The sequence below is a fragment of the Vitis vinifera genome, chromosome 3 (assembly GCF_030704535.1).
Source record: "Vitis vinifera cultivar Pinot Noir 40024 chromosome 3, ASM3070453v1".
In the NCBI taxonomy this organism is placed as follows: domain Eukaryota; kingdom Viridiplantae; phylum Streptophyta; class Magnoliopsida; order Vitales; family Vitaceae; genus Vitis; species Vitis vinifera.
In genome coordinates this window covers 5,054,168-5,076,449 of record NC_081807.1, presented here as the reverse complement: position 1 = coordinate 5,076,449, position 22,282 = coordinate 5,054,168, and the positions used below count along the sequence as shown (strand labels likewise).

Sequence of the window (22,282 nt, the reverse complement as noted above, 5' to 3'; positions counted from 1 at the left end):
GCAATGGGAGTCATTGGATTAGTCCTTTCATCCACAAATATTTACTCTCCTACAAAAGGTCAATTAAAGAAATATTAAATCAAAAAATCAAAACCCCACAAAGTCAGAATCTGATAGTTGTAAATATGACTGGTAATTGCTCCATGCCTCTATCATGCAATGCTACAAAAGAAGATCCAGAGTCATAGATTTGTTCTTCAAAACGGTACACAAAGCAAATGCCTCTCACCCTTGTACATTGGACATAACCCTTGTATTAACTCAGTATGTTCAGCTTGCCAAAAAAGAGAAAAAAACAATAATTTCATCATAACAAAACTTCTAATTTTGGCCTTTTCCTCCTCTAAACCAGTCTACAAAACTATTACCATCCAACACGAGTAGCAGCATGGTTCCCACCAACCTCAGCTTGGCAATTTGGAGTAGAGTTCAATACCATCTTCCACACAAAAATCAAATGGACCAAAGGAACAACTGTTCTGCTATTAAGACAAAAGAAAGAATGTTGAAAGTACACATCTGATGAGCCTGGATAAATGGAACATCTATATATCATCAAATACCAGAGTTATTAAGAAAATACTATCACCCATACAGGCTACAACTTTACACCGAGTAATTCCAGAGCTAACTTTCATGGCTCTGGAATGGACCAAGGACAGCGGCCTGCAGATTCTGGATGGTGCAAACTCCGCCCAGATTGATTAGCTTCAGAGTGGAAGGCTCAAGCTCCATGCCAAGTAGTGTACAAAGTGTGTGCAACCTACTTGACCCTTTTGGTTGCAACATTGCATGGAAAAATTGATCCCTCTTTGAGTTCTCAAACGGGGTTTCAGTATTTACTGTGCCTTTGCAAGAGCTCTGCTGGAGACACCATGCAACAATTTGACAAATCCAAGGAAGCTTAGTTTCCCATCTGTGTGCCTTATCCAGTCATGTAGAACAGCATGAACTGGAACAGAAGGGCCAAGGCCAAGTTCCTGAAATCATATTTAAAAGAAATTTAAATTCAATCCCATTAGTTTCAGCAATCTACAAAATTCAAATCTCTAACAATCACTTAGTACCACAGCATCCAACAGGAGAAGGAAGATTTTGGTGCATACACAGCAAACACAGTTATGAACTTCACAATTTTATGTGAGCCAAAGAGGACGACAAAAAAAAAAAGAAGCAAATCAGTAAGTTCAGTCTATTATTGAATGTTGATGAGCTGTCGTCAAACTCATTAGAATCATCCAAGCAGATCACTTCTTAGGACCATATACAACCAGCTCTGGTTCTTATTAAATTTCCTACCATGTGTAATATAAGTTGCAGCCCACAGGATTTGATTTCAGAGTTTTAAAAAGCAAATAAAAACCCAGGGAAAGAAAGGAGGATGAAATGGAGTCAAAGGCATGGCTTTCCAATTTTGCAATTCCATTTCATTAACAATACATACACGCATCAAAAATAGGCCAGGAGGGCAAGGCGAGAGAAGAAAATAAAACCACAAGCCTCTGTCTCAGAACTAGCCAAAACAAAGATGTCCAGTATATCCAAACTTACAGTCTCCCTAAAACATGAACTCGAGATTGGCAAGGATGTTGGTTATTCAAAGCTCTGTTAAAAAAAATAAGTACTTAAAAGACTGACACATTCTTGTTTTTCTAAGTGAATGACAACCAGCTTCTGTGATTGTAGATAGTCACATGCCCAATGCATGAGTGCATTTGGAGATAGTCACATAGAGAGAGAGAGAGAGCACTGAAAAGGTGGCTCCAATCCTACAGTAACAACCCAAGCCGGACATTAACCACAGTCCATACATACCATGTGCCATGGAATGATACTCTCATCTCTTCACTTCATCCAGCATTATGGGACATTAGTATCCTAGCAGGCTAGCACCAAAGGTAGTGCAGCACAATGATTTTGAACTCCTGATGCAGATCATAAAATTCCATGATTCTAGATCCTATATGATATTTTTTTATCTCTCACTGGAAATGTCCAAGTTAGTGAAATTTCATCAAATTTCAATACATGTCAATAGGACTATATATTTGTCCATATTGAGTCAACCTGTGAACTAGTTAACGCATAACCCAGCCATCATGTGGTCAAATATGATAACAGCATAAACTACAGAAGTCCTGCATTCTATCAATAACCTAATCAATCTATGTTAGTTGAGGCTTTGATGTAATTTTAGAGAACACAATACAACTTTCAGTGACACAGGCCATCAACTTTCTTCAAATTTGAAAATTTTCAAACATACCGAAGCAAGTTCCTCAATCATAATAGCCCTATTTCCATCCTTGTCAAAGAGTTCATATGCACAACGTGCATGTTGTTCCCAACGATCGAGTGCCTCCAGCTGATGGACACTTAATGCAGCTGCACAGAATTCTTCGAAATCCATCCTTCTATATTGAAGTGCATTTAGCTGTCATAGAATGGAGATCCTACTAAGCTATAATAAATAAAATAAAGAAACAGTCACAGACATGAACAGTAGTTGAGCTATTACCGACGCAAGAAAATCAGGGATGCGAGACTCCTTCATTGCATCTGTTGCATTTTTCATCAGGGCCTGCTTAGAATAACATGGATAAGAGACAACTTCCACTATCCAATCCAGCTACTTTGAAAAGATAAAAGAAAAAAACCAACCGTCCTAATATTCTCTAAGGTAATGGTCCCATTTTTGTTTGGCTCCAAGTGTGCAAACTGTTCTTTCAAATAAAGGAGTTCATCCACAGTCAGCGTCTTCGACAATGCCTGCCAAAGAGACACATGAATGAAACAGTAAAAGGTATGTTAGAATGAAGTAACAAAAGTTTGAAACTTCAAATATAAGAAAATATTATTCCTCAGCTAAGGCAATGGTCTCAGAAGTTAAACTTACATAAAACAATAACACTAACTTAGCTAGCTTAAGAAAGAACACAAACTCAACTCAGACATGCTTTACAAATGGTAGGCACAATTTCTAACCCTGAAGTGAAGTTTAAACTTCCACCAAACAATGCATCCAGTTTATTTTGGTACCTGTTGATATCTCTCAATCTCAACACCCAAGAACAAAAACCAGAAGCCCCAAACTGGATTGATGAATTGATGAAAGTGTGATGAAGTGGTAATGTAGTATCATATCATTTAGAAAATGCCCATTTATATATCCTCAGATGGAGACTTGAAGATTAAAAAGAAGAGCTAAATTTCTGAGATACACTAGGAAACCAGTTATCCATTCCATTAGAATTTTTCTTTCTCTAGATAAAGTTGCAGCCTGAAGAAGAAAAACCAAACAAGGTTGATGCTCCATATTCTTTCTTTACCCAAAAGAATATTCTACTATTCCATCTACGAAGCCATCTCTCCTGGTAGATTACACCCAATCATTTTCGGGAGGGCACACCAATTTCTTTGATGTTTCTACTGACACAAGCATGGAGAAATATTGTTCTGTAAACAAAATTTACTAGATCAAGGAGAGCTTCTAAAAAGAGTTTATTTATTTCTCACATTCCTCTATAACACTCCACAATCATATTCCCTTCTTTTCTTTTAGTGGGTAAGCAAGGATAGAACACGCATCACATGGTTATGGTGCAAAATGTCAACAAATTGAACTAAAACAAACATGTCTGAGCCCAAGGGCAGGAGCCACTTTAGAAAAAAGATTAAAAAAAAAGGACCATCAAACAGCAGGGTTTGAGCCAATGTCTCTTCTACAAAGAGAAAATGGGGAGAGAGAGAGAGAGAGAAAACTTTTCTAATACTATACATATGATTCTTCAAAATGGAGAAGTACCCAATAAAGAAACATATGACTTAGCCCCTGATTCCATGAGTGTCACACCTATTTCAACTCGAAACACAAAGTTGAGTATCTTATGTAAAAGTGAAGTGAAACAATTGACTAAGTGGACATTTTGTTGATTATGAAACTCTGTGGAATTTCACTTCTCATATTTTCATAATTACAAATAAAGTCAATAAAAACAGCATAGCTAATGCATAAAGGATTAAGCACTTCATACTAACACTTGCATAGTTAAGGAACATAAGAATATTTGCCTTTGTCAATATAATCTGTACACACCCTTAAAGCAGCCTTACGCAAAGATGATGACCGCATATAGGCTTTCATGAGTTTGAATATTAGAATATCAAGAGGGACTTTCACACCATTGTAACCTCGAATCCAAGGATGACCTGCACAAAAAGAGCTACTGCTAGATACTCGGGAAGATGATATTAGAAGCTAACATTTTTGAGAGAAAATTTAGCACTCACTTAGAGCCTGAGCAGCAGTGATTCGTTTCCGAGGGTCTTTATTTAGTAGGCACTTGACAAAGTCCTTTGCCTCTGAAGATAAGGAAGGCCATGGTACTTCATCAAAACTTGGATCAGCTTTTAACACTGCCCTAAAGATTCCCGACTCAGTTCGGGCCCAAAATGGACGACTACCACACAAAAGAATATATGCTATCACGCCTATACTCCATACATCAGCCTCTGTACTGTAAGATCTATGCAAAACTTCAGGGGACACGTAGTATGCACTTCCCACTATGTCATTAAGCCTTTCATCTGCAAATTGACAAAGCATTAAAACCCTGATCTACACTCCCAAGACAAAGAGAAAAGAAATTGCTATAGTCATATTATTCAGGATGGAAGGACAAACCTGGTTTGACAAAATCTGATAAGCCAAAGTCAATAGCTTTCAACTCAGAGTTCTCATCCTTAGAAGTAAACAAAAAATTCTGGTCCAGAAAATGATTGCATTAGATAACAAAGAAAAAAGAAATATAAAGAAATAGCAATGTCTTAGCCAAACCCAATTATCCATTATGTACTAGGTAAAGATAAATTATTTTCAAATTATGCTATTGGACAATATCATTTGAGGTGAGAGATATTTTGAGACCATAATACAATACAAATTCAAATAAAAAAGTAGACATGATTATATAATAGACAGTAGTATACACAATCCATGCGTTTTTCTTTATTTTTGGATAATTGCAGTTTTATGCAGATTTCCAAACCATGAAAATCCTACAATTTTAAGTAACCAAATATGTGACACATTAAAAAAAAATAAAAAAATAAAAAAAGGACAAGTCAGAGCAGAGCACTCAAACAGGAAATTTGGTTCCAGCAACGGTTGAAATTCATTTATGTATTATACCTTAGATCTACATAACAAGGATAGAGACGTGAGTCAGTGCACTGCACCAGTATTTGACATGTTCCATATGCGTCTAATACAATAATCTCAAGGATAGAAATTTGAACCTCAATGTGGCTACATATTGCTACGATAATAGACATTCATTGCACATTAATGTCAAGGAATTTAACCTATCAAAAATGCAAAACAGTTGATGTAACAAGAGTCAGGGTTAATTCTAAATTAGAATTCAAGAAGGATACAGTAGAATCTAAAGATTTTAAGATCAGCATGGCAATGATAGAATAGATAGACAGTAACCTTAGTAAAACTAGGAGTGCAAAGTGAAAACAAATGGCCAGATACCCAAGGTCATCCTATGCTTGAGGAACTAGTAAGGGATTTGCAAAGACATGAGGTGGAGAAGTGCTTCCAAAGTAATGCATGATCATACAGCACATATCAAGATAAAGGGAAATTTTTAAAAAGACAGGCTGTCAAGGGGCAGCTCATGTTAACACAAGGATAGCTAAAATGAAATTGCTGAAACAGAATTGCAAGAGCAAATAGAACAAGAAATTAATGCATATGTGAGAAGCCAGAGAATGAGTGAATATATACACATAGAGAATGAGTAAATATATATATAAATTTTGCTTTAAATTGTGTGCAACAGGTTCCTTTTCTATTTATTCAGACACCTGAAAGAACCAGCTATTCAGAAAACAGCAACTTTAGACTTTCATGATGTGTTCCCACATTCTATGAGTGCAAATCCAAACCTCCTATTTTTATAAGCTAAGTATTTTGGGTTTGGGGAGGATTCCTCATTCTTTATTTTTATTTTTAAATTCATATCAATAAATATGTTTGTTTCTGATAAAAACAAAAAAACAAAAAAACAAAACAAAACTTCTCAACTTCCGGAGTTTAAATAAATTTAGCTAAACTGAAGATGTTTCCTGAGTGGCTCAGTCCCAATGAAACTGTCAGGAACATCTGTCACAGTGATCAAACTAAATGAGTCCAACATGTGGTTCAATTTCCTTACCAATTCTTTCTTGTCAATTCAATTAGTCATCTGGTCACTTTTTATCCTACACTACAGTCCACAATCTCAAATCCTCCCTTCGATACCCCAGTTATAACCAATCAGTTAGAAGAGAGATGACTGAGCCATTGATAGATTACTGCCATATATTAACCACGCAGTCATGATAACCTACCAGATACCAAACAACTGTAGACAAGGAAATTGATGCCACTCGGGGAAGTTTAACATGACATCAACCATTCAAATAGAAAGGAAATAGAAACAAACGGTGATGAACAAGTCTCATCACTTTGGAATTTGGATGATCGAGTACAGTTAATGATTCCAATTCAAGTAACTCTAAATAGGTAGAACTCTAATCATATTGCATTCCCTACATTAATTCTTAACAAATATAACTTCCCAGCAGGTACTAATATGATCTGAATAGGGAAAGAAAAATAAGGGAATATGTTCCACCTCTGGTTTAAGATCTCTGTGTACCACACCCTGGAGATGGAAAAATGAAACAACATTCAATATCTGCACCATGACAGCCCTCGCATCATCTTCTGAGTATTTCCCACCCCTAAAAGGCAATAAAATATCTAGTTAGGGGCTACAATAATGCACCTCAAGAGCCTCAAAGAACAATGTTAAGATCGTCCATATAGCTACCACAAAAAGAATCACCTTGAAAGTATTCTATCCAGGAGCTCGCCTCCTTCGCATAACCTGAAATATGCATAATAACTGATCAACTTCCATACAATGAAATATATTATAAGTAAGAAGCAAACAATCCTCTTAATGATTTTACATTAAAAACAGACTAACAGAAACTCCATGAGTATATGCCTTAACCAAGGAACAATGTCATTAGACCAAAACAAGAAAATTGCTAATAGCTATATAGCATATATTATTTTACATCGAACAGAAAATATGCAATTCACTCTAATTAACTATGATCTTAAATAGCACTGTGTCCCCGAGCTTACTCCATTACTATATAGACGTTATCATGGTCTTCAAATGCATCATAGAATTGTACTAGATTCTTATGTCCTGTCAAGGCTCGCAATATTTTCACCTCCCTTCTCACATCCTCGATTGCAATGGCTGTTGTCATCTGGGAACAAAGAATATATTACTATGAGATAATAAGTGTAAGGATAGCAATCTCAAAAGGAGAAAGAAGAACCTTTTAACTATTCAATATAATCATATATCCATGAATTATAGAAATTAGTATATAGAAAACCATTGGTTTCAGACCAAAGAGCAATTGTTAGCCCAAATAATTTTCAAAATAAAATTCTCCTATTAATAATATATCACATCCTACAGAGGTGACATGCATTCTCATGATTGAATTTCCAGATTCCAACTATGACTATAATCCTTCAACTTTATAGAACTAATTTCTACAAAAATCAGTCAATCAACTCTTAATGTAGAGTATAATATTCCAACAACACTGCAAATATCCTTTTCAGCCTTTCTCTTACATTTAACAGAATCAAGTCATAATATCTAACTACTGACTAGTTCCATGTCAGCCTCCTCATGAATGCTTGGAATTCTTTAAATTTAAACAACCATTCCAACCATCACAACCAAATTTCATATTAATGAGCCCCTACCAAAACTTCCTAAATGAAGATATGTTCTATGCGATCTGGACTCAGGGATAAGTGTCAGGTGCAGGAGTGGGTGTGGTATCCAGATGGCAAATTTGTTCAATCACAAAATTTGTGGATTCCAAGAGACAGCTTCTTTTTTTTTTTCAGTGTGTCCCAAAGCAAGGTAAAGATATTTGTCTGAAAAGGCATTGTCAAATAAATGACTGATTTGTTAAAACTCCATATCATGTGCATTTTAGTACAAAATGCAAGCAATGGATTTCAAGTTATAGCAAATACTTGCTTCATTCAAAATGCAAGAAATGAAAGGGCCTATTTACAAATCTCTTATCATAAGTAAACAGCTGTTCTTGAAAGCTAAGTCCAAGGGCAACATCCATCCAACCATCTTTCAGCGACTTGTTTCACTTACAGAAGAGTTCAATGACCTAAAAGGTATAAAGATACAATTTTTCCTTTTTCTTGTATTTGATTTTTTTTCCCTTTGTTTTTCTCTCTTCAACTTATGCTTCTTTGATTGGACACAGCAGTGGCACTGGTGATTTACATCAAGTCCATGTTTTCACACCTTGTGTTCAAATTTATGTTTCCCAGTATTTTTTTTTTTGATAGGAAACCACACAAGAATATATTGATAGAAAAGAAGTACAAAAGGAGGATGAGAAATCCTCCCTCCAAAAGAAAACTAAACAACATGAAAAAATAACAAAACACTAGACCGTCCCATTGGAACTATTTGAACAACACACTGATAGCCAATCGAGTTGTAGTACGTTAAGGGGGGTGCCCTTAAAACCCGCTGAACAAAACGCCCAAAAGGACGCAAGGAAATGAATGGAATCCCAAAGATTCCCTGCATTCCTAGCCTTGTCCTCAAATATCCTAGCGTTTCTTTCCCGCCACACAACCCATATTAACGCTATACTCGCGTTTTGCCATAGAATTACCCCTCTCTTGGACTTGCCAAATCCTTTGTAATTGATGAACATTTATGTTTCCCAGTATTAACTCTTCTTCATCTCAATGTCCTCAAATAAGTTGAGATTATAGACCAGTTTGTTCTCTCTTTTTTATAGGAAAAAAATAAATTATATCACAATAAAAAGGAAATAGGATGAAGAAAAAGAGTTACTTTAAACATAGAAAAAATGAGAAACCAACAACAAGGCCCCCCAAACTCCACACACCAAATACAAAGCAAACCCAAGGAGTTAATGGGAAGTAAGTGTCCAAGATACCCCATGAAAGAGGTTCCCCCCTTAGCCAACCAATCAGTTTCTTGGTTGACCAACCTGGACATCCACACAAAGAAACAATCCTGCCCTTGAACAAACCAATGATTCACTGCATCCAGCAATTGCACCTCCAAGTGCTCTCTTAATCCAAGAAGTAGGGGGAAGATGATAATCAAGCCCTCATCCAGAATGAGGTTGTAAACTCCCACTATTGCAGCCTCTTTCTGGCCTTCCAAGTTCCAATAAGACTAAGTTATCATCTATGGCCAAATCAGTAGCACTAGGCTAAAGTGGAAACCCAGACAAGGATCCCCTATCATCCATAAGTAAACCTCCAATATTCATTTCACCTAGATTACCTGATTAGCACCCATCAAATTTGATCTTGAGGAGCACTACAGGTGGAGGAACCCCCACTAAGCACCAATAATATCTTTGATCTAATGACATAAGTAATCATCCTCCAACCCAGTGAGATAATGCTGACAAGAGAACTTGTAAACTCTACAATGATCGTAAAGATCCTACTGTCTTCATACAGGTAGATATCTCAAGAAAATAAACTGACAGGTCAACTAACAAAGCATAATTCCACAGAAATAGCAAATAAGTCGCTAGGTCCCCTCCCACAACTTTGAAAAGACATAAACATTTCCTCTAGAATGTCTCTAGAAGCTATCCACATAAAACCAGCTGATGAAATAAATAAAGCCACATACCAGCATCCCAATAACATGCCACTTCTCAATTACTAAAAATTGCTTCATAAAGCATAACTACTTTTTTTCCTCCGACAAAAGATCAACCCATTTAAGTTTGATTGGCCTCCCTTGATGGAACCTCTCATTAAACTCTCCCATTTGCAATTGTGGAGGCAACATCCTCCTTAAAGCTATGGTACTAATGGATAATCTTACAAAAAAATTGCATTTCATGTTTTTTTACAATCAATAAATAAATGCACAAACAAGAATAATTCCAATTTAAGACTACAATAAGAAGAAACCCTTCTGTGTCAATATTAATGAGCATTCCACTAGTGATTGCTCCATCACACGATGTCCTTGATAGCATTAGTATATTTCTTGGAGCTAATCTTTTAAATGCAACAAAAAAAATAGAACACAAGGTTTTAAACAAGGTTTTGACTTGGGTCATTCCAAATATAGATACACACACATAAATAAATACACACACACGCACATATATACACAGACATATGTGCACATATATACACATGAATACGTATGAGCATGTGTGTGTTGTGTGTGCATTGGAGTTCTAAGAATCCCATCAGCACAACGTTATAGTATTTTAGCATTTTTTTTTTCTTGATAAGCAAGCAAAAAATGTATTAACAGCACCAACCAAAAAAGGGCACCAAAAGGCAAAAGCACAAAGAGAGAAGCAATATAACAAAAGCAATAACTCCTCCCCTTTACTCCCCTTACACAACACCCAACCAATCAGCTGTTGCGTCATTTAAGCCCAATCTTACCCACTTCAAAAGAAATCATAAAAAAGAATGTTTTAGCATTTGATCTGTTTGTTCCATGTCTTTAAAAGACCTACTATTTCTCCTTCCAAACAGTCCAAAAAAACACACAAGATAATGACTTTCCATGCTTTCTTTCTTTTCTACCCCATAAAGGATCCTTGCCAACTTAAAAGGGACCCTTTAACTGGAGTTGGCATCACCCAATCTCACATGACCAAAGAGAAAAATAGCCACCCCCACTAGATTCTTGTTTTGGTACAATGAAGCAAAAGGTGGCCTATTGATTCTTCTTTTGATAGGTGATAAGATTAATATATTGTATTAGCAAGCGCAAAAAAATAATGGACCAAAGTACACAAGACGTATACAAAGAGTGCTAAATGATAAACAAAACACCCCCCACCCCCCTCCTCCTCCTCCGCAAAAGCCTAACCAATAAACAAAATTTATTAAAGACTTTGAGCCTTCATCTATATACAACTTTATCTGGCAAAAAAAGGTACTAAGGAAAATACTGTTAAGAATGTGAACCAACTACTCCTTGTTTTCAAATGACGTTCGATTCCTCTCTTTCCAACTGTCCAAAAGTGCATAACAAGGTAGCTCTCTAAACCTTCCTTCATCTTTTTCCTACAAGGGAGTCATGTCAACCTAAAAGTCTCTTTAACTATGGCAGAGAAAACCCAAGAAACATCAAGCGAAAAGAAGAGCAACTGTCAAAGAACTGGCACAATGCAATAAAATGTGATCAATTGATTCATTTTCGACTTTACAAAGAAAACATCTATTAACTAGAGTCCACCCTCTTTTTTGAAGTTGATCTAGAGAAAACCTTCCCCTAACAAGCTTCCCATGCAGAGAAGCTTACTTTAGATGGAACCCATGGGTTCCAAATGACCCTCATCAGAAAAGTAATTGAATTCCCACACTCAAGCAGCATCAAGAGACTTCATGAAGAAGCAATCATTCCTCAATCCCATCCACATTGCCCAACCCACCTCCTCTCTTTTCAGCCTAACCTAGCAGTTTAGAGAAGAGTTGCTCCATATTATCCAGCTCCGAAACATTTAGATTTCTAGAAAAACATGTGTTCCACTGTCCCTTCTCCCCTATCAGGTCCCACCCAAGCCTCTTTTGATAAGGCTAAAGTGTATAATGATGGGAAAAAAATACATAAAATGAAATTTTACCATAAAGGATATCACAATCCTTCCTGACAACTTTTCATAACCCAACACCATACCCAGCTCTTGCAACACAAGACCAATCCCCCTTTCTTTTTCCTCTCCATAAGGCTCCCCTTTTTGGTGTATAACGCCAACTCCACTTGTCCAAGAAAGTCTTATTAAGCAAAGGATGACTTTGAATGCCTAAACCCACCTTTCTTTTCTTTGTGAAAATAGTTAACCACTTTTCTAAATGAAATCTTTTCTCTAAAGCCCCTCCTCCCAAAAGGAAGTCTCTTTAAGTCTTCTCAAACCAAATTCTAACTAATATTACAGAGGAAACAATGGCATAAAATAGATGGGTAAGCTAGAGAATGTGCTCCATATCAAAACAAGCCTTCTCCTCTTTAGAAATATATTGTCTTTTCCATACTAATAGTTTTTTGCAAAATCGCTCTACCACTCTATCCTGGGTGACCACCTATTTAAAAGAAGCTTCCAATGGAAGCCCAAAGTAAAAATATGGAAGATCTCCTATCCTCCACCCTAATTCATAGCCAACTCTGCATTGTCCACCCTTCCAATTACAATCAACTTGCTCTTTTCTAGGTTAATTTTCAAACCCAATATGACTTCAAATCACATGAGCAACCAACATAAATGAACCATTTGATCTTGATTAGTCTTATAAAATACAAGGGTGTCATCTACAAACAACAAATGAGATACCTCCTCTCACTCTAAAACCTGACAAGTAGCCTCCTTTCTTTGCCCTCTTTAGAAAAAAACTATGGACCTTCATTACTATGACAAATAAGTAGGGGGGAAAGAGGATCCCCCCTATTTTAATCCCCTAGAGCTTTAAAAAAATCCATAAAGGGTGCCATTAACAATAACTAAAAATTTTGCAATCAAAATGTACCATTTAATCCATTTTTATCCATTTCTGCCCAAACTTCATCTTTTCAAAAATTAATTGTAAGAAGTTTCAATTGATATGGTCATAAGCCTTCTCCATATATAGTTTGCACAAAACACAACATCCCCAACTTTTCAACATAGACTCTACTGCCTCATCAACTATTAGCACCGCATCAAGAATTTGTCTTCCCTCTAAAAAACATTTTGAAACTTGGAAACCACTTTTCCCACCACCATATTTAATCTCCTTGCCAACACTTTAGCAAGACTTTTATATAAACTTCCCACCAAGCTAATAGGCCTAAAGTCCTTCAAACCCTTTACGTCCCCTTTCTTAGGGATTAACACCAAGAAAGTAGCATTGAGACTTTTCTTAAACTTGCTTCATTAAAAAACTCTTTGAAAAAACCCCATTACCTTTGTTCTTTTTAGAAAATCCTAACAAAATTGTTGAAATGCCATTGAGAACTCATCTAGACTTGGGGTTGTGTCCCCAGTCAACTCCAAAAAAGCATTAAAAATCTCTTCCAATTTCTCCAATTTTTTTGCTTCATGCCTATCAAGAGTATCAAAAGCCACCCCATCTGTTGATTCTTCCTTATCTTTACACAATACACATCTATTCACCTAGGTCCAACCCATCTTTTTCAGTTAATCTATGATGAGGATCCTACCCTAAGTTGCTTCTCATGCAAAGAATCCCACTTTCATTAGCATCCATAGGTTCCAAACCATATCTACTTGGTATCAAAAATGAGTATTAAGATTCTATTGGGAACATTCTGTTTTTCATTTCTAACCATATCACCATATCCTCGCCACTCTTGCTTACTATTTTCATTTGCAACCTTAAAAGAAAATCCCCCATTCTTTTGAGCTCCTAGTCATGTAGTTGTCTTACAAAAGAGGCACACCAATCCCATTGCTCCTACACATTTGCTACCCAAGAATCTTTTGAAGTAGTTACACAATGCGCCTAAACCATACCACCTACCTTTCCAAAACTTTACCCTTCTTCCATCTCCCAGTATGAAACTAAATTTGTTATTAATGGCATCCCATCCTTTTCTTATTGTGTTCCACAAGCCCACTCCATAATTATCCCTTATATCATAGAAACATTAACGCCCTTCTAAGTGCCCTAATTTAAATCTTTTCCACAACACTTCTCATTGAGCCTATAAATTCCTAATATCAAGACCCGAACATTTTTTCTCCATGCAAACAATTTCCAATTTACTACATGGGATTTGTTCTCTAACTCCCCACCACACACACACACAAAAGGAAATCCCTTTGAACATTCCCAAGCCTCAAACTTACTCTTTTTGGGCTAACAAACAAGGGCATATGGTAAATCAATAGATTTAATAAAGTATTTTTAACTTAAGTGAGTCCCCCCCTTCCCCCTTGAAAGATATAGTCTCTACCACATTGCAAGTCTTCATTGGAACCTATCTTCCACCAAATCTCACACTAAAGATGATTTTAAAAAGGCACCTAAAGGGAGCCCCAAATATGTGGTGCAAAGTACCCCTACCCTACAGATCCACACCAAACTAGCTCATCTACATTTGTTAACCCTCCTATGAGGTTTAACTCATTTTTTAGTAAATTAATGTTTAGCCCAAATATTGTCTCAAACCACATTAGAGTCCAACTTAGGTATGCCAAATGCTCTTGGCTAGTAGCACAAAGAATGAGGGTCATTGGCTAATAGAAAATAGGATACCTCCACTCTCTCTTTCCCTCTTGCCTTGAAACCTAAGATGAAACTCCCCTTGCATGCCTTTTTCAGAAGACATTTAAAAGGAGAAAAGTGTGTTTCCACACACTTGAAAAAAAAAAACAAAAACAAAATAGGAGCCCAATTTTGCAAAATCCAAATTTAATATATTTACCTAAAAATAATCAGGATTTTGTGAGTACCTTTGACCACACAAATACTACACCTTTGAATGATATAGTTACACCTTTCACCATCTCAGGTCTTTGATTTAATGGTGCATGAAATTTAAAATGTGTACAAGGAAACACATTTTTCCCCATCTAAAAGCTTTCATAGCCAAAACAAGGACCTCCCTCTCTCACATCCCTTCAACTTTGAAAGAAACCAACAAGAGTTCCATTTACAAGAACTCAAAATCTAGAAAAGGAAATGCATCATTTTATCTGACCTATCCACTTTTCATCAAAACTCATCCTTTCCATAACAATAATAAAGAAACCCTAACTAAAATGACCATAAGCCTTTTCAATGTTAAGCCTACAAAGAATACCACCAATCAAACTCCTTAGTGTGAACCCATAGTCTCATTTGCAATAAGGATGACATCCAAAATCTATCTTCCCTCTACAAAAGATTGTTATGATTGAGACACAACCGTTCTTGGCCAAAACCTTTGTTAGGGTCTTATACAAACCTCCCATCAAGCTGATGAGTCAAAGTCTTTCAAGTCGTTTTTCCCCTTTTTGGGTATTAGAACCATAAATGAGGCATTTAAGCTTCTTTCAAAAGTGGCTTGCGGCCTTGCCCACAAAACTCCCCGAAGAAACCCAAAACCTTGTATTTCACAAAGTCCTAGTAATGCTACTAAAAGACAAGAGTAAAGTTGTTGAGACCAAGGGCTTTCTCCCCATGTAAACTAGATAAAGCCAAGAAGACTTCCACAAGAGCCTCCAAACTCCCTAAAATCACCATTCCCCAATGAGGCAAAATACAAGTAATCTATACTAGAATATCAATCCCCTAATGCCAAAAAAAAAAAGGTTTTGATAGGCATTAGACAACCCTTTGTTCATATAGGACTCTTCTGCTAGTCTCTATCAACCAAACATCATTCACCTTAACTCTGGCCATATGGTTCTTTGTCCATCAAGCGTTAGCCATCTTATAAGAAAGGCTAGTATTTTTATTGTTCTCTTTCAACCATAACTCCTTGGACTTTTGCCTTCGACAAGTTTCTTTCAATCTATCCTACTTGTTGTACTCATCCAATTCCACCTTTCTAGCCTTAGCTTCATCAATACAAAGGACCCCTTCCTCTCATTAGTGTCCTAGAAACCAATCTAATTTAAGGCACTTACTTTTCCAACAAAGACGTTCCCAAACACTTCTTTGTTCCAAATCTTGGTCTTGTTTCAACGCTTTCAGCTTAGAGGCCAAAATATGACTAAAAAGAGCCTCTTCCGTTATAATTCATCCACCATTTCTTTAGAAGCTCTATAAAACCAGCTACTTTTAACCACATGTTGTAAAATCTAAACAGGGTTTTGCCTCTCCTCATTCCACCTGCATCCAACAAAAAGGCCTATAGTCAAATATAGGCTTTGGCAACACACTCTAATATAGACCATTAAAATGATCTTCCCAATCTTCCTAGTCTTCTGATACTAAGAAACAATCCAACCTTGATGCATAATAATTATTCAATCCATCGCACCACACGAATGGACTTCCAATCAATGAACAGTCCCTCAATCTCTACTACTCAATGATCTTCGAGGAATGCCTCATTGATAACAAAGGCCCAATGTGGTTCTTCCTTTCTACCAAGAATCTTATCAAATAAAAGTCTCCACCCACACAACAAGGGACATTCCAAAGCCTCTTATGTCCCCTCGTTCTGCCCACAAGTCTTCCTTTTTCCTCTTATAAAAGAAACCATACATTCTTGTGAACATCCAAAAAATTTGTCCTTACAAAATTTGAACTGTCAAGAAATAGAGAAGATTCCCACCTCCATCTCAATCAAATCCAGCACCCTATTACCTCAAAATACAATTATATCCCCTGCCATTCCCCTAGCTTCCACTGCTCCCCACTCTAAGAATCTTCCCACCCCTAGGCTCCTCACCAACTCAGTTGACATTTTCTGGGCCTTAACATCTTGTAAGCACACAATGTCAACCATTGAGATTTAGCAAATATTTTAAAGTAGTCATGGCAGAAAAGTATGCCAAATTAAAGCCAGCAATGAAATTATACAGTACATCCCTAGCTTAGCTTCTAAAGGAAATCTTAGCATAAATCTCTTGGTAGCTAAGAGATTATTTTACAATATCAAAATAATTTTTCTCACATATCTCATTAATTATTTGCATTCACGTTGGTCGATTCATACTTTGCTTTGTAGATGTTAATTAGCAGCAAGTATGGCAAAACAATTTGATAGTTGTTGCATCTTCAACTAGGCCTGTTTAACGCTATGTGAAGAATGATCTGTAGTAAATCCCAAGTAATTTGTATATAAGGCTCAAAGTTTTTAAAGGCGAAAGCGTAAGGCGAGGCGTTTTTGTGTTCGTGAGGCGAGGCGTAAGCCTCGAGGCGTTGAGGCGTAAGCTTTTTGAGCCTTACTTTATATAATTAATTAATATTTTAAAATATATAAAATAAAATAGCATAAATAAAAACATGAAAATAATTCATTAGAATCATAAAAAAAACATACTTTGCCTAATTTAATCACAAAATTATTGTATTGTCAAATATAATGAATGATTAATCTGCTTTATTATATGTTTAATCTTTTTATATTTTATAATAAATTTGTCCTTATTATATTAAACTTTTTTATATTTTATAATTTTATATTTTAAAAAGTATGATCGTGATTGATGGAAGATTTTTATTTTAAAAAAAAAATTATTAGTAATAAATCACATTGATCATTAAATTACATAAAAAAAAATTATATTTTTTAATTTATTTTTTTCAATGGTGTGAGGTTTGGTTAACAATTAGACAACCATTTTCTTAAGAAAATCGTATTTAATATTTAAAAGTAAGTGTTATTTTCCGGTTGAAAGGATTATCGGCCCGAACCTTTGTCAACCTCACAGATAAAATAGAAGAATATTGTTTTATACCAATAATTATATTATCCGCCGCCGCTGGAGTTCCTAAACCGCCACTAAAGATTGCCTACCGCACGCTTTCTCTGACTTTTGCACCTAAGCCCTGAGCAATGGGGCCATACCACTAGCCCCATTAAAAAATGGTGGAAATTAAGGAGAGCGTGGGGGAAAGGATACCGGGGAAGAGGAACGAAGAGGGAGAAACCATGGAAGAGGGAGTTCGCAACATACCTGGAGATGAGAGGGATTGCCGCCGGAGAAGATCGCTGCAATTGGTCGCCGCCGAAGGTGAGCACTCCGTCGCCGCTTGACTGGAAGAGGTAGGGTTTGTTTTGGGTTTGTTTTCAGTCGGGACTGGGGTTTTAGGTATTCTTAGGGTTTTTTTTTTAAATCTTTCATTGCCACATCAGATCCGACGACGCGTACGCCTCACCGGAAAAGCGTGAAAGGCGCGATCAAAGCGCGCCTCAGTCACGCCTCACCAGAAAAGCGTACGCCTTTCAGGTGTTTCGCTTTATTTTTAACGCCTCAACGCGTTTTCGCTGCGCCTCGCCTCAAGGCGCGCCTCAAGGCGCGCCCCACCAACGCCTTTAAAAACACTGATAAGGCTTTGTCAATTAACTTGAGATTATAAGAATATAAATTTATGAGAAAAAATTCAATATTTCATCATTACTGTCTGCTATGGCTCTAGAACCTCTTTTCCATGGTTTTGACTGCATTTAGAGAACTTAGGTGCAAAAACTAAAGGAAACCACAAACACCACAACATGCATGTACCTTTGAGAAAGCAACAAAATTAATTTGTCCTATTCTAGCATCTTTGTGTTTGGTTACATCCACAATTTTTGGCACATGCACAGCATCTCTCATTGAAAAGTTTTTCCTCTTCCAACTGGTTAATAAATGATCCTAGAAAATCATTTTCTAAGGAAGGGAAAATAGGTGCACAATGGCTTTCTTGGGCCTTGATTTAGGTTTCTGAGCTCCTTATCTTCATTAGCTGGATATACTCCCCTTTCTATGAATAGACCATCATGCATACGCTCAAATAATTGATGAAACACCTTCAATTTGATCTGAGATTAGGAGTAAAATAAATCATATAGTCAATTTAATGTGCCAATCATTTGGAGTAATGCTCCTATCTGGTTGATGCACATCACAGTGCAGCTAGCCCATCACCATTTCCTTTGAGTAGGTCCACTAGCTAGGAGGGAGATATAACCCAAACCATGGACCTACTCCCAATCATGTCATGTGGCCCCCATCACAAGCTTCAGTCAGGCTAGGATGGCCATGACCTGTGAGCATGGTCCAGTAGTGGGCCTCATTTGAGTGATTGTACACTGAACTTAGTTTCTTAGTAGACCATGATCCAAACCCTGTTTGGGACAATAATTTTTTTCAAATGATCAGGTTCAATCATGACCATAAACCATCTGCTTTTGATCCCTTAGTACAGCAGCCAAAACTTATATAACAACAGAGTGTTTTGTCATTAAGTGAAGACAAAACATTTTTATCATTAATTTTCTTTCTGATTACGTCCTTGACCCCTTCCATCAATTTCCAATTAAACAGATTGATGATTCATAACTGTACTGTTAGACCAAAATGCAATTTAAACATAAAATATGCAAATCAAAGGTAAAGGCATCAAGAGAGTAGCTGGGGGTGTTTTTCAATATATGCAGACTGGAAGCATGCCCTACCATTGACCCAAAAATAAACAATTTAACCGATAAGTCTCACAGACAAACTTCCAATCAAGAAAATTATTTAGCTCTAAAGCTCCTACAGTATCACGCAAAAATGAAAGAACAAACAATATTCTTCCCGTAAAAATATTTGAAGGCGCCAAATATGTAAACATGCGATAGTTCCTCCTCTGTCGTCACTCTTCCTAGCTAAGTGGAATATATACACATACGTTAAATGTATAGACAAGTAAAATAAAGAAATATACATACACACATGCATGTATATTTGAAGGAAAAATATCAAATAACTTAAATCAATTGAACCCTAATAAATCACACAGTGATCATCGTTTGAAATTTGGTGTCTTTTGAAATTTGGTGTCATTCGCATATGCGAATCTTCAGAAAAGCAAATAACAACACAAAGAGAAAATCAAAGGAAAAAAAGGAAAAGACCAAACCTTGGCTTTAGGGATGACTTTGACAGCAACTTGCTGACCCTTGCGCTCACCTTTCTTGAACCTAGCAGAACAAGTATACCCAAAATGTCCCCTCCCCACTTCTTCGCCAACCTCATACTTACTGGTGAACTGCTTCGAGAACCCGAAACTCTTATCCAAACCTCCCGCCGCAGCTTCTTCCTCCTCCCCCTCCCCCTCCGGTATCGCGGCCGCCTTCTTTCCCTGCCTTCGGGCCAGCACCGCCTTTATATGCTTCGCCGGAGACGGCGGCGGAAACGGCCTCTTGAAGAACCGCCGTGGCGTGGAGCTGGCGCTCCGCACCGCCGGAGACTTCTTGGAGAAGAGGTAGTGCGCCGGACTGGGACTGTAGAAGGGGAAGAACGGCGAGCGCTTCCCCGGCCCCTCCGCCTCATCCTTGCTGACTGCTCCAGGGGTTGCAGAAGGTTCCAAAGACTCCGGGGCGTACGGATTCTGCTTCGGAGGCTTTGAGGCGCAGATTCCCATTTCCTCGCTTTCTAGAAACTCATGACATTGCTTCGTTTATCACATGTATTCAGAACAGCCTGGTCCGATGGCGATGTGGTGGCCGGAGGTCGTTCCTCTGGTGGCGCTCGGCCGAGGCTGAGCTTTGGGAGTCGGAATAGATCCAAGATTTTAGAGAGAGAAATAGAAAGAGAGAGAGAGGGAGTGGTGTAATAATATTAATAATAATAAAAGCTGAGAAAAAGATGATGTATGAGATTTCCCTTTTTCCTTTTTTTTTTTCTCTCTCTCTTTTCTTTTTCTAATTTTTAATTTTCTTTTAAATATGATAATGTGGATTCGTGTATGGTGGATGAGATGATGCAGCCTGTACGATCTCCCTTGCCACGTGGCATCCACATGAGTTTTTGACCACTCCAGTAAATTAACAGGTAGTTATCACCTGCGGTCGAGTCTACTGGATTCAACTACGTCTTATTCTGCTAGCAGCTGATTCGCTACTACAATTAAATTTCAAATTTTCAAAAAAGACAACAAAATAAATAAAAATAAATATTATTATTAAAAAGGATAATGCGGTGATTCTCTCGATGCATTGGTGATATTATCATCCTATTAATATTATATTACCATATTTTCTAAATTCTACATCGAATTAATAAATTTTAGGTTTTTTTAGATATTTTAAATTTATTTATTTGAAAAATCCATAATATTGAGAAATGGGAGAAATAATATACATTGATTAATGTGACGTATCCTTTAAGGAATGGTGATCCTACAGCAAGAAAAAATTATTAAAGCTTACTCCCACGGAGACAAGTAGCCTAGAGACAAAATTTTAAAAAATAATAATAAATTTTATTTAAAATATTTAATTTTATTAAGCTAAAGAAGTTATAAAAATGTTAAAAATTTAAAATTTTTACATTCAAATAAAATTTTTAATAATAAGAATTATCGATGTTTGGTAAACTAACTTATAACTTTAAGTAACTTGATAACTTAATTTAAGTCGTTAAATAAATTAAATATGTTTGATAAAATAATTTAATGATATAACTTAAAGTTAAAAATAACTTTAAATAATAAGTAAAAATAATTAATTTATTTTTAAGTCCATATTTTTATTTTAGTTTTTTATTCTTATTTGTTATAATCTCGACAACCTTCATTGTTTATTGACTTGCTTTGTCCAAACTATAATTTATGATAATAAATATGTCAATTTGATGATTTAAAATAGTTTTTAAATTAAATTTTATCAAATAACATTAATATTTAAAATAAGAATTAAATAATAAGTTTTAAATCAACAACTTAAGAAAAATTTAATTTAAAATTAACTTAAATCATTAAGTAATAAGTACTAAATTTTACCAAACACCCCTTTAATGATTATTTGGTAAACCAACTTAATAATTTAGAGTGACTTAATAACTTGATTTAAGTCATTAAATAAATTAAGTATATTTAGTAAATTAATTTAATGATATAACTTAAAATAAAAAACACAATTTTAAGTAATAAAAAAATAATAATTAATTTATTCTTAAGTTTATATATTCATTTTACCTTTTTATCCATTACTTTTATCTTTTGTTACTAACCTTTTTTATCCTAATTATAATTTATGATAATAAATATGTCAATTTAATAATTTAAAATAAGTTTTAAATGAATTTCATCAAACAATTTTACCAAACACCCCATTAGTTTAAAAATAAAATGATACTGAAATATTTAAAATTTATTAAAAATAAGGGTCAAGGGTTGGGCTAAATTATTATTTGATCTTAAATAAATTCAACTAACTAAAAAAACATCGGTAGAAAATGAAGGTGGGGTAGTCCAATCAATATCTTTGTCAAAAAAATTAATGAAGTTGGACCAACGAAATTGGCGCTACTAAAAATATTACAAAAATGCCACTCATGATGAAATTAATATTTGTCTTAAACCACTTTTGTCATAAGACTAAACTTTATATTATTGGGATGTTTTTATTTGGTTTTAAGTATTTACACCAATCCAACCTTTGCATTTTTCTAATATTTTAATCTTAAGATATAAATATAATTTCTAATATTTTTCTAGTTGTATAAA

At 35.9% G+C, this 22,282-nt stretch overlaps 1 protein-coding gene across 1 annotated transcript; it reads right to left on the bottom strand.

Moving 5' to 3' along the window:
• Nucleotides 1-458: 458 nt before the first annotated feature.
• LOC100241846 (CDPK-related kinase 5) lies at nt 459-20,429 on the bottom strand. Its single transcript, XM_002281920.5, has 11 exons — nt 19,694-20,429; nt 7,208-7,338; nt 6,900-6,941; nt 6,687-6,795; nt 4,685-4,763; nt 4,291-4,587; nt 4,097-4,209; nt 2,662-2,769; nt 2,519-2,581; nt 2,267-2,434; nt 459-980 (listed from the first exon to the last, which is right to left on the bottom strand). Exons 1-11 carry the CDS (start codon nt 20,195-20,197, stop codon nt 840-842), a joined length of 1,755 nt encoding a protein of 584 aa, XP_002281956.2. The 5' UTR covers nt 20,198-20,429; the 3' UTR covers nt 459-839.
• Between the last annotated feature and the right edge of the window lie 1,853 nt (nt 20,430-22,282).

What these genes read in the sequence shown, in the direction of transcription:
- LOC100241846 (XM_002281920.5), bottom strand. Translation starts at nt 20,197, where the DNA reads ATGGGAATCTGCGCCTCAAAGCCTCCGAAGCAGAATCCGTACGCCCCG. An exon ending in CTGGATAGAATACTTTCAAG is followed by an intron (nt 6,796 to 6,899) that starts GTGATTCTTTTT and finishes ATTGCCTTTTAG; the next exon opens with GGGTGGGAAATACTCAGAAG. An exon ending in TGCGTAAGGCTGCTTTAAGG is followed by an intron (nt 2,770 to 4,096) that starts GTGTGTACAGAT and finishes TCTCTTTGGCAG; the next exon opens with GCATTGTCGAAGACGCTGAC.